The sequence below is a fragment of the Scomber scombrus genome, chromosome 18 (assembly GCF_963691925.1).
Source record: "Scomber scombrus chromosome 18, fScoSco1.1, whole genome shotgun sequence".
Lineage (NCBI taxonomy): Eukaryota > Metazoa > Chordata > Actinopteri > Scombriformes > Scombridae > Scomber > Scomber scombrus.
In genome coordinates this window covers 18,323,593-18,336,976 of record NC_084987.1, presented here as the reverse complement: position 1 = coordinate 18,336,976, position 13,384 = coordinate 18,323,593, and the positions used below count along the sequence as shown (strand labels likewise).

Sequence of the window (13,384 nt, the reverse complement as noted above, 5' to 3'; positions counted from 1 at the left end):
TGCACTTACATTAAAGTGCATTACGAACATGTGATGATTCAGAGAAATCCTCTCTGAGAAATGTAGCTGGTGAGCATGGCAGGCTGGAGAAAAGCATGTGAATTCAAATAAAATCTTGTTTTTAAAGTGTCTGATTGAAGTCAGTTAGTGTCAAAAATCAGTGTGGTGCTTCCAGTTAATTGCAGTTTATAAAAGATTGGCACAGGTTGGTCTCTCTACCTGAAGCATTTTGAATCACTGTGGTTTGATGGCTGCTGTGAGGAATGAAAGCCACAGTCAAAGCAGAGCTGCATGGGCTCCTATGTGTAGATAAGAGATAGACTTTGTTCAAGTCTTTTCAGTTAGTCTTTGGTTGTGCACTTAAGACTGTGGATGTGTGCTAAACATTTAACACAATTGGGAAAGCCCAATACATAATGTATATGCATAAACCTCATGGGGCACATGTCAGTTATCAAGTTGCTCAAGATCAGACTGTTTGGCCATTTTAAACCACAATTGTACAGAACCACGAGGACAACAGTCTACATGTATATTTTACATGTATAATGTTTAATGTTCTGGTGGTCTCCTATCCACAATATTGATATTTCACTTGTTCTGTCTTTTAGCATTTGGGGTTTGGAAGTAAACATTAACATTTCTTCATTAACTGAGTTGTATCTTTGAATTTGGCTGAGATCAACTACCTTGCTCTAACTGTGTCATCAAAATTAGCCACCTGCTGCTGGTTAAATTAGTTTTTGCTTCCTTTTGTTTGTATCATGCAAATGTATGCAAGCCTCTTCTGTTGTCATAATTACTTGGCATTTTCTCTCTGACAGACATCATGGCAATGGAGTCCACAGAGAGAGGAAGATATTTCTGCTTTGAGTGAAGCTCAGTTATGTTATATAGGCTTAAGTTTTGTGAGTATTTTCTACCACATTCAAGGCAGACAAATAATTATAAAAAAGACTATTTGCATATATAGTACAAGACTCAGTGCATCTGATTTTCTACCCATTTGTCGATGAAGCACCAGTAAAATTAAGTAGTTTCATTACTGCATCTTCTATCCCTGCTTTTCCCAGGTGTATGTTTCCCTATTAAATACAGTGTTTAGTTTAAATGAATTACTTTTACGTTTTTTGTCCTTGGGGATTTGCTTCTGTGAATCTTCAGTAAAGCAGAGGGAGTCCAAACCAAACAGTGGGAGGGAGAGAAAAACTGCAGTGGAAGTAGGTACTCAAGAGACAGACAGAGAGAAAGATAGAGAGATAGTGAGGGCGAGAGAGGCAGTATATGTCAGTGAAATAGCAAATATTGTGGATAATGCAGTGGTGGAGATGGTGACATGTTGCAGAAGAAGGAGAAGATGATAATGAACAACCAAGCAGAAAAAAGAGAGATACAAATAAAGGAGACAAAATGAAATGGGGGGAATTAAAGAGAAGAGGATTTTTGAAAGTGCTGCTGGTGATGTGTCCTTGGTTAAACTAGAGGTGGCATTATCACTCATGTGTCCTCACTGAAAGGATTTGAAACTTTATCTCATATTCAGTGAACATTTAATTATCTTTGAGAGTGATTTGCTTATTTTCTGCAGCCACAGCTAGACATTGCTTCCAAATAAAAGGCCAAATCACCTTCACAGACACCCTTTTCCTGTCACTCTGTCACTGATAACATTCGTCAGACAGATGAACACCAGCCATGTTGTCATTTTGCAGTAATGTAATCTGACCATTGGCGCATTTTAAATCTCAGTCGGGGCTTGGAATGTCAGAAGAGCTAGCCTTCCTGGGCTGTAGGCCAAGAGGCAATAATGGCAACAAGCAGAGCTTAGGCCCAACATAGTAAGAGTGCAAACAGTTGCCAAGGTAACAAGGGATGCTGCCTCTTGCTGTCCATTAAGATGACACTGGATGTCAACTTTTCTTTTTTTCTTTTTTCAAAGTGTTGGTCAATATTCTTTCCCTTTTTTCCTGCAAGGCACACCAGGTAAACAAACGTCAACTCATTATAAGTACTTTGATGTTTATCTGTTTTTCTTTCATATGCATAGCAAAACTAAAAGATAACAATAGTAAAAATAGGACAGCCATCAAAAGGCTTGAGCCAGATTTCATTAAACTGTTGTGGAAGCTATAATATTTCTGAAAATGTATTAACTGTTCATAATGTAATGAAATGTCCCCTTCTAAGTCAAAATTGATCAGTGTATCTTATAAGCCAACATTTTAACATTATCCCCCTCACCCACCCACCCATGGTTGAATTCTGAAATTGATCATGAAGACTGGCACAAACATTTTGTCAGATCTGACTTTTTTTCAACAGTATTTTGTCGCTTGATTTTACTACTTCTTCTTCTGAAAATAACAAACGGAGAAAACGAGCCACTACTACCTTTTAAATACTGCACAGGGTACTTTGTTTCACACTAAATTCAGTGTATTTTATGTTCAGTCCAGTGGGTGTCGCTGCTGAGCTTCTATCTGTCTGTAGGTTCCCAGCCGGCGCTGTCCACGGTACTGAAATATGTCCCAACAGAGACAACAGTTACAATGCTCCGTATACATTTATAAGACTCTTCACGTCAGTGTTCGGATTATATAGTGATGTATTTTGATAATTTGACACATTAATTTTCAATTGGATGAGATTTACGCCCATGTCTCCAGAACCCCAGAGAGTTCATATCATGATGAATTATTCACTGCCATCAATCCAGCACCTAATTGTGAAGTGACTTATTCCATATTAGCAAGCTTATTATTTTACCTCACTAACACGTATGTTATTTGACTTGTTTCTAATAACATTATTTTTTCTAAACTTATTTACTTATATTAGATTGAGACATTTATTATTTGTGCCGTATCCAGGGTTTGTTTCTGCTTATGTATAAACAGAATCAACTTCAGTTTTCCAGTATGAATCATTAGATGGCGCTATCAGTAGGCTAAGCGAGTCCCAGCTAAAGAACTACCTAACGAGAAAAGAGAGTCTGTGCTCCATCCACTCAAAGGAATTCAAGGAACTCAGCAGCCCTGTGTTATAACACCTCCGCTCCGCTATGTTTCCAGGACATTTATCAGTGTTACGGAGTAAATCACAACTGCTAAAAGGGCAGCCACATAATATTTGCTCCTAATTGTTCCTCTGCAGATCAGTCCGCAGGTGGGAGAAGGACAATCTACCCGCTGCTGCAGGACGCGCCGGAGGGATTCCGGCTGAAGTTGCTCTCGGCGCCACACGGACAGTAGTCAGTCTGGGAAGTTGCCAGTTTCGCCTCGCTCTTCGTCCATCTTCGGGGCTCCGGCTGAAAGTTATGGTTTTGACGCTGGTTTTCTCACGGACTTGCACCATGTTAAGGAGATCCGACGCTTTCTATGTGTGTGGAAAATGATTGCAACCAGCAGCGACCTTTCCATTATGGTGAGGAGATGTCTTCTCACTTTCAAACCGTTCAGGTAAGCAGATGTTCTCCTCGATTTTGTTTTATTTATTTTTTTACACAGCTTTTCACATCATTTGCTGGCATTTAAAAAATAACAACAGATTACATTCCCTTTGATATTTTCATACAATGCGGGGGGTTTATTTATTGTTGCTGCAAGTGCAACATCACGATATATTAAAGATGTGCACATGGGATGAAATTTAAAAAAGAATACAGTAAAAAATATTTTAGACGCCTGATATGACGTCACTGTATATAAATACACTAGTGGTTGTTGCAGACCCCTTGGCATTAATTGTGGCACAACGGGACGCCACAATTAACGTTTGCTTGCGCAGCGAAATGTTTTATCATCAGCAAATAGAGAAGAGAGAAAGCACATCAAACAGACACAAACTCATTAAAACTTCCAAGTTTGACAAGATAGGTTGTACACAACCTCAATTACCCATTATGAAATGAGTATAATCATCATAGCAGTGATGATGCCAGTTTATCTTTCACTGGCATTACACATATTATATACACATAATTACAGAGAGAAGCTGTTACAGAGAGAAAGGGGTCTCACTGTAGAATAGGTGCAGGAGTCACACAGCACTGCATGCTTCCCTGAACATCAAATCCATGTTTTTCACCATTACCTCAAATATTGGGTAGTATATGGTACTTAGACTCCAGTTGAGCCTCTCTGTTTCAGTATTCTGCCTTTTAAAAACCAAGAAAGCAATCTGCAGTGTACAGAATGGAAGTCCTGTCCTGCAGTTTACAAACATTTACACACCTTTTCACAGCAAGACTCCTACAACGTGCAGTCGAGACATTTTTTTTCAGCTAATCGGTCCAGAGCATCTGTTTCAAAGCTAGAGACGCTGAACATGTGTTTGCTGTGTGTTCACTGCTGCCTCCAAGATGTAGCCATTCGCCTGTAATTTGATGCTTTCATTTTTGGATGTTTGCTCACTGAGCACAGTGTGATCCATTGTAATGGTTGGTTTGAAATGACACAGTCAAGCGAGTACACAATGCTTTTCTGTGGGTTGAGTGGTACAATATGAACTTTGAGAAAAATATGTTCCATATATGCTCCATAAAGCCTCACAATTGACCTAACTCAACTCAGAGTAACTTTATTGACTTGAAGTGAACTCTCTTGCACCTCTTCTACTGTGAAATTGAAAAACATGCCTTGCCTTATAATTTTCCTTCTTCAACTTCCTTGTCTTCATCTATCATTTATGCTCTTTTTTTCTTTTCTGTCTCATGTGCTCTAACCTAGTGTCTTGCTCTTTTGTCACTTAACTGCCCCCTTTGTCTCTGCCTCTCCTCCTGCAGGATCTTTGTGGTGGGGATTGGCTTCTTCAGCCTGTGCTTTCTAATGACCTCCCTCGGGGGCCAGTTCTCGGCCAAGCGACCCGGAGATTCCCCCTTCACTGTGCGAGCTGAAGGTAAGCCTGCAGTTAGACGTATCAGGGCTGCTTGATCGCCTCTGACTTCAGTGGCTGTGCCCTGTGCTTGTAATGAACAGACAGGACGCATGCTGAGAGCTTCGTGGGGCTTCCTTGATTGCTGCCAGCAGGCAGACAGACCTAGGGCCACATATAAAAAATCCAGTGTAGACTCAGGACCACAACTGTGTGTACACACAAAGCCACAAATATGTATATGTACTCTTTTCGTCAGATTGATAAAACTATGCACACGCATGGTTATGTTTTATAAATCTGAGACACTTATGGAACTGGATGCATGTGCGGCCGCCTTATTTCCACTCGCACAATCAGCCACAATGTGTGTCAAATGGATGATGACACACACTTAAGCGGCCATTTTCATATCAAATCAGTTCACCTGTCAATGAAACAAAATGGGAAGAAGAAGTGCAGTTTCAGAGATAGTGTTGCACCGGCGAGGTATGCATCGGTGTGCAGCTAGTTATATTTTCCGTATGGTTATTAAATTAGATGGACTGTAAACCATTGGCATCAGCATCAGCAGCACAAATGTAATCAATATTATTTTGTAGCTCTAAACTGACTTTACAAGGTGTGACACAACTAAGGATAAATGAAAAAGAATATTAACAGCAAATCAAAATGTTGACTCATGTGTAAATTAAAAGAGTAATTAATTAAAATGAATCATGCAAAAGTAATTAATTAATGCTGTGTTCATAAATGTGTCTTTGATTGACATTTTACAAATGTCTGTGTAAAAGCAAATAATAATAACATTTATCACACAATCAGAGCAGGTGGTTATCAACCAAGAGAAACCAATGTTTTACTAAAAGATTCTGATTCTCTCCTCATATTTCATCTCCATCTCATCACATCACCATGAGATCGCTTTAGAAAAACATGTGTCTGAGGAATACATGAGGTGAACACATTCTCACCGCATACACCAGTTCATGTGCTGGTAGTTATGTATGCATGGTTTTTGTGTGTACGCATCATTTATGCATCTAGTTCCTGTTCACTTTGCTCATCAGGAATGTCGCATAGTGAGAGGAGCTTTTCTCATCTACACCTCCATCTTATTTACATCTACTTTCATCGCTGCGCAGTGCCCGCACGACCTTGTTCTGACCCACATGAAGTCATTTTTAGTAGCAGCAGTAACAGCTGTAAATTTGTGAGGGCTGAGGTGTGAACATAGTGTTGCTGTTTTGGAAATGTTGAGATGCTGGTTACAGTGTGGTTACCGTTACTGTCTGTATTCATGAAATACAAAAATAAGTTATTTCAAACATGAACTAATCTGGCAGTGTGGACACAAAGCACAAAGGGTCAAACTTTGGTAATGAAGTCTCCTTAATAACCTTAAAGTGCCTCCATCAGACGAAAGGCCTCTCAAACATAGTTAGCAGACACCTTGACCTTGCAGCAATCAACAAAAACAAAGCCATGCCAGAAAAATCTAAATATTTCAGAGATGCCATCCCTGAGAGAATCATGTTATCTTTCTCAGCACGTCCTCTGTGTTTGTACTATGTGCCTCTGCATATAAACCACTATAGAACAAGTCATTTGGGAGAGTCTGTGTTATCTTTTGGACTATTGTCTCTCACTGTTTCATTGCTGCCTGGCACAATGTTGACATTGCGTATCATCCTTTGCAACGGATATCAGATGGCACAAGGGAAAGCAATGCTTCTATCTATCACAACTCACCCAAGGACACCAGTTGTTTGTAGTTTGTATTTGTTAAATATTACACCAATCTGAATGTATTTACATTCAAAGTAGGCAATAGTAATCAGTTCAACCTTCTTGAATAATGCAGTTTGTTTCTATCAGTAAACTGCATGTTGTCTTGTGGTTGTGTGTTGTGTGAAGATACTGGTGAAATATTTTTGAATGACTTGAGTTGAATGATTGTGTTTCCATGATAAAGGCTATAATATTGGCTTACTGTTGGCTCTAAGGGCCCTTCAGTGTAATTCTGACACTGTAGTAACACAGGGAGTGCTGTAGCCAAGTGAGTCAGGTGTCATCACGGGATACAATTTCAAGGATATCACCCATTTATGAAACAGTACATGCAGAGCTGGTTCACAGTGAGGGAAGGAGAGAGAGAGAAGGGTGTGTGGTGGGTTGTGGAAGACAGGAGAGCTGTCTGATTAATTAACCACTCTCAGGCTGCAGTCAAGGGAAGGCATCCGGGCTCTAGCTCATTAAAGACTTGCCTTGTCGCAAACCAGGGAGAGCCAGGCTATGTAAATTATCATCCTCCGCGTATGTGTGTACGTGTGTTTACATACGTGAACATGGGCATGTTTTGGCATGTGGATTAGCAGCATGGGGGGTTTGCGCAGTGAACGAGCTGGGATGAATTGTTCAGCAGAGCAGCACCTTGGTAGTAGGGATGACACACACAAACACACACACACAGCTTCTGCTGCTGGACATGCACAACATTTTGAATCTGAAAGGGTAAACACAATGGCCAGGCTGTGCTGAGAGGAACCACCACCCTGTTTATTACTCGACTTGTGACTGGCAACAACTGCCTGAGAGCAAAAGGTGTGAAGAGAAATATGTAATTATCTTGCCAGCTTCTCTTTCTCTCTCCTCTCTCTGCCTTCTTGTCTCCCTTAATCAATTTCTTTTTAGACGTTTTTTTCTCCAGTTCAGTCTCTTCTGCTCGTGCTTGTTTTTATGTTTATCAAAAATGTTACCTATGATGCACCAAGTCTCCAAAACCTGCCGCAGCCTGAAACAGTGCCTTATTTTTTCTGCTGTTATAGATTCCTACTGTATATATTTGGCACTATTCAACGCCACCGTAATAGCACTGAGTCGCATTTGGATACTGAGCTATATCCAGATTTAAAATGCATGCATTTCTTTCATTACTTTCCTTTGAAGGTAAGGAAACTAATGATGTGGAAAAGAAGTAGGAGTGGGGACAGAGGGAGACTATTTCTAGTGGGTAGCGTGAAAGGTGGAGTCATTTGATCCCAGATATCTTAAAGGCTCCAGAGGTGTACTGTAGCTTTCTAATAAGCTCTTTGAAGACCACCTTCACAGTGTGTCCTTTTACCACAGGGGTCCTTATGCAGCTTTACCACAAAGAGCGAAATAGGCCTAAGAGGTTTTATCCCTGGGAAAAGCATGACTAAATTGTCCAGATGTTAATGTTGTTGTCTGTTCCGACCGGCAAGCTCCATTACCTGAGTTTTTTAAACCACCATCCTTTAAGTGATGTAAAAATCTGTTTGCTGCAGGGAAACAGACCGTTGCATCTCTCAAATAATTCTCTGGAATATTTACCCATTTTATTTGAACTTCAGTACACTTATTCTGCTTAATGCATGTTGCCACAATGATGTGTTGGACATAATAATAAAGCTACAGCCTACACTTTGGTGGCTGGACTACTGAAAGACTTCAGGATTGAACATGGATGAAAACCTGTCTTTTCCACATTGGTTTAATCAATCATCACTGGGTGGAGTAACAGAGCATCAGGTGTGCAGGGAGCATCATGTTCACTGCGATTCTTTTCACCGACAGCGACAGAACTTTTTTATTTCATGGCTCAGCGATCTCCAATATGTGATGCATGAAAATGGGTATTTTCTGACATGGCTCATAGCCGGGTGTGGCATTTGCAGGTCTATGAAAGCAGTGAACACTCTATTTTATTGAAAAATCGGATAAGTTATCTCCTTGAAATAGAAGCGCTCTCTTCCAGTGTGTGTAGATTTTATGAATAAAATAAAGTGACCTTTGCTACCAATGAAACTTCAGCGGTGGTTAAGAATAACTCTAGCTGACTGCCTGGCTCTGTGGAGGTGTGAATAAAAGATGACTGATCATTGTTCACTCCGTCACAAGCTCCTATGTCACCAGTGATTTTGTCTTAAATGGTGAGGTGGGTCCGACAGCAGGGGCTGATAGTTGTTTCAGTGGAGATAGGCAGTGACACTTGAGTATATAAATTCAACTGCAAACTTGTTTTCTGTGTCTCAGATTGCTTTATTGGGGCTTCTTTTTTAAAGCATTATTCAATATTGAGACTTGTCTACAACATGCAACATTGCTTGGTATTACAATGGACACATTTTAGGTGGTGATTATACCAACAATTTTTTCTTTAGCCTAGACTGTAGTCATCACTGCACTTGACTGTTGATAAAACCAGTTCGTGTTGGTTTAATTTCGTGTGTAGGAGTGTCGGTGTAGCTCTATCAGTTGATTAAATTGTCTCCTGAGCATATTAGTGGGAAATTAAGTACTACAGTTTTAACTGCGACTGTTTTTGTAAATTATCTGGAGTAACGTTGTTTCCTCTATCTGAGTGTGACCTATCAGTGCGCAGGTCACTCACTCATCACTGCACACACATGCAGTACACCCAAACTCAATCAATTTCAAAGTCATTAATGCACAATTTACAGTGCTGCTAATTAAAAACGTGACAGTGACTAAAGATCCAGTGCTTTGTCATTGTATAATTTTATTTGAAAATGAATACAATAGGGACACAGTCTGGAGTTTTGCATTCACTACAGATTGTTGATCAGACATTGTTATCTATGTATGATGAGTTGCAAAGTGGGTCAGGAAGTTCACTTTCAGTCTTGGTTTAGGTAGCATTTTCTATTCTCATTGTATCTTTTGCATGCATGCGAGACATTTTCTGTGCGAAAACAGGAAACAATGTTTATGCCAATGCTCATCATATTTTTATGGTTCGGCACAATCTGAGCAGTGACAGCATAAAAGAGAATAAAAGTGCTAAACTCCTGTCCTGGAAAATGATTGTTTGCTGTGACACTCTGCAGTACCAGTGAGCTGTGTGTTTTTGATAAGGATATATCAGCCGACCCTGAGCTCTCAGCCTTTCTTCACCTTAAGTGCCAAGTATGCTTTGTTTATTCACCACAACAAGGTTTAATTCTGTGGTGAAACAGTAAAAGTAAGGCTGTAGTATTTCAGGGTGTGCAGGAAAGCAAAACATCACCATGCTTCTAACTAAAAGTGTATATCTGCATATTGTGGAAAGTGAGGGAATATAACTAAAGAAAGAGACAGATTCTGTTTTTTATTGAAGGTATAGAGTAGAGCATTAAAGACAAACAGTGCATGTAGTTTCCCCCTTTGTCCAGGCTGTCAGGCACAATAAGAGGCTCGAGCTGCACAGAGGATAAGTGACAGAGGTTTTCTGCTCTAATAGCTTCTGGATCTGGCAGCTCCCCCATAGGTGCCAAAGAGAAGAGAGAAACTCAATCTCAATCAGCCTTTGCTGTAATGAATATTTAAATTAAGAGTGAAAGCAGAGAAGGAGGTTTAGGTGTGCATGTTAGAGTGCAGAGCAGGAGGGAATGTATGAATTTATCCTGGTGCCAGGTGAGATGGAGAGGTTTGACCCCGAGCTCCGTTAGTAAGAAAACTAGCCAGCACGCATATCAGGGATGACAGGATTTATGATTATATGGCTCTCGATAGTGCCAGTGGGGAGGTGAAGGAATTGCTGAATGTAAATCAAATGAGACACACAATCAGTGTTTTTGTTGATGCATTAATAGCCAGAAACATAGAACAATAACATAATTGATGTTATAGAGTGATATATTTTACTGGATTCAGTTAATTTTGACATTGTTGACAGAAATTGTCTACAATGCAGTAAAGATATTGTCATTTTCTACGTCTGTATATTCAAACTTTTGTGGCTAAAAAGAAAAGCCAACAAAAAAAATCATTTGTGTTTAATTAAAATCATTTTAATTGTGTTTACACTTCATTCTACTAACCTATGTGCAGTTCTAATTACCATGTAATGAAGATGACATGATTTTGTCAACACCTGCATCACACCTGAGCCAAGACATGAAATTTGCTTCTTTAATCAGCAGTCAAGTGCAGTGAATACTACAGTCTAGGCTAGAGAAAAAATTGTTACAGGTTACAAATACACAAAATGTGTAATAACTATGGAGGGAAATTCAATTAGTTTTTTCAGATATTTTTTATTTTGAAATAGTTGGACAGTAAATTTGAAGAGAGACATCAAACAGTGTTTGTAATACTTGAGGTTTATTGAACTTTTGAATTGAGGAAAGATATTTTTGGTCAACCACTATATTTAAAAATAGTGACTCAGGTTATTTCACAAATAGAGAGAGCTGCTTTCTTATTTGCAAAAGGCTGCCCTTGTAAATAAGGGTTTTCTGTGAATCAATTATTACTGTATAGCAGAGCTGCAATGATAAGTCAATGAATTGATTAGTTGCCAACTATTAAATTGAATCAACTTTTTTGATAATCAATTAATCATTTTGAGTCTTTTTTTCAAATTCTTCTTCCAGCTTCTCAAATGTTAATATTTTATGGTTTCTTTAGTCTTCTATGCCAGCAAACTGAATAACTTAGTTTGTGGACTGCATGGGACAAAACATGACATTTTAGCGAATGAAGCAAAAAGGGCTGTTTATTACACAGATGGTACTGATGATTAGGTACCCCCTGGAGTCCAGACACTGGAGGTAGTGGCTGATAAATGAAGACTGGGTGGTGATGTTGAGGTGGCGGGTCACACAAAACAGCACTAAGAAAGTACTAAAGAGAAGGCTCTGGGAAACAGCAATCGCCATTTTTCACCATTTCCTGACATTTTCTGGACCAAACAACTAATCGATGAATTGATAATAAAAAATAATTAGTTGAACCACTTTTTAATTGACTGGACTTTGTAATTCTGATTCTGTAAAGTGACTGACTCTGTGATGACTGACAAAGATATTCAGTCTAATGTTTTGTTTGTTTGTCATTTGTGAATTCAGTTTTGAGCAGCGATATTCAAATAAACCATAGACAGACTGGTCAATAAAAGCTGAAGCACCTCTTATTGTTTGACTTGGTCCTCTGGCACTAGTAGCCATTCACTTCCTGAACATAAAATACATAATTGGATCACATAAAGTGTTTTTTTAAATACTTGAAGGATGAACGTAATATAAAAATTTAAAAAGAGTGAGTTTCTTAACAAAATACTAATCACTCAGGCATGAATAGCCTTTGATGGCTCCGGAAAAGGCTGAGGACTTGTAAAGCATGACTCACAGACAGAACATGTAAGGTAAAAGCCGCCCAGATTATTGATCAGAACATGCATGAGAGAATCAGGAGCAGGTGAGATGGTGGGGATCAGGTGATATGCCAAAGTGAGAACACACTGAAGGAAACAGTCAGTAGTCAATGACAAAAACTGTTTAGAGGTGTTGCTCACCTTGTTGCAGTCAAAATATTATGTGAGCGACATTACATACTGTAGATGTAGTCAGTGTTAATTAACATAGTTTGTCCTTTTCAGCAATCTCCATAGTATTGAAATCTCAGCAGACTTTTCTGCATGACAATGCATGTAACCAGTGATTCTCTAAGGGAAGTTGCTTATAGCTTCTCTGTGCACACAGCAGGCTACAGTACAAATGGTTATCTAATTGGAATTTGTTCATAATATCGATTGTTCTGTGGCACTTCCGAAATGGAGTCATTAAAGGAGATTAGCTGGTGCTAAATAGGCCCCTTTTATTAACCAGCAGATGAGGAATGACACAGAGGAGGCTCTACATTAGCACATAGATATTATCAACTCTTGCGACACCGCTGTCAGCACGCTGGACTCTGTGTGGGGGAAAAAAGAAAAAACACAGTAGCCAGTTTTCCCCAGAGGCAGTAGGAAGCAAGGGTAAAAGGTGGCCTGATGAACAGTTGATTGCAAACATATATAAGGCTCAGTTCTAAAAATGCACTGTGTAGGAAGGGTGTTCGTTCTCAGTAATGGTGATTTATGAGCACAATGTGTGCAAGGAGCATTACTGTGGAGAAGTGTGAGTTCTTCTTCCCACACTTTAGCCCAGAGGCTTTGTTTAGATTTACTGCAGCCAGTAGACTGCAGCTGATAGAGGAGCCTCACAACTCGGCAAATATTCTGAATCCTCTTCTTGAAGCCTCAGTCTATTTTTTATGGAAAGCCCACAAAAATCCTTACAATAAATATACATTTAGGTGGTACACAGGCAATGGGTTTTGGGTACAATGAGTGTTTACTTGGTATAATATAGCATAGCAAAGTAATATGTTACCCTGCATTGCTTTACTCCTTTCTAAGTATCACCCCTTTTCTGTTTCATTCTTCCTTTTGAATTTCTTGTTAAACCGCTGCTATAAAGCTGCAAATCTGACTAGGAATTCATTTAGTCTCCTTCTGTGTGCCTGTGGAAGGTAAATTGTTGTCTAACTGCTGAATTATTCAAAGGGAGACATCTTTAGGCCAGTTTGACGGAAGATATTCTTGAAATGACTGGAACAGTGCAAAGCCAAATGAGGAAATACATAAGGCAATAAAGGGGAGATATTCTGGGGAATATCTGGGCTCTCCATAATACAGTTCACTTTTTATCTAAAGTACCTCTACAAC

General features: G+C 39.4%; 1 protein-coding gene across 2 annotated transcripts in view; it reads left to right on the top strand.

The window, feature by feature from the left end:
- The first annotated feature begins 3,390 nt into the window (after window positions 1–3,390).
- Window positions 3,391–13,384, top strand: part of LOC133999718 (alpha-1,6-mannosylglycoprotein 6-beta-N-acetylglucosaminyltransferase B) — a 57,662-nt gene continuing 47,668 nt past the window's right edge. For both annotated transcript variants that reach the window (XM_062438990.1, XM_062438989.1), the window contains exons 1-2: window positions 3,391–3,458; window positions 4,784–4,896. In XM_062438990.1, coding sequence (XP_062294974.1) covers window positions 3,391–3,458; window positions 4,784–4,896 — 181 coding nt within the window. The remainder of the gene's footprint in view (window positions 3,459–4,783; window positions 4,897–13,384) is intronic.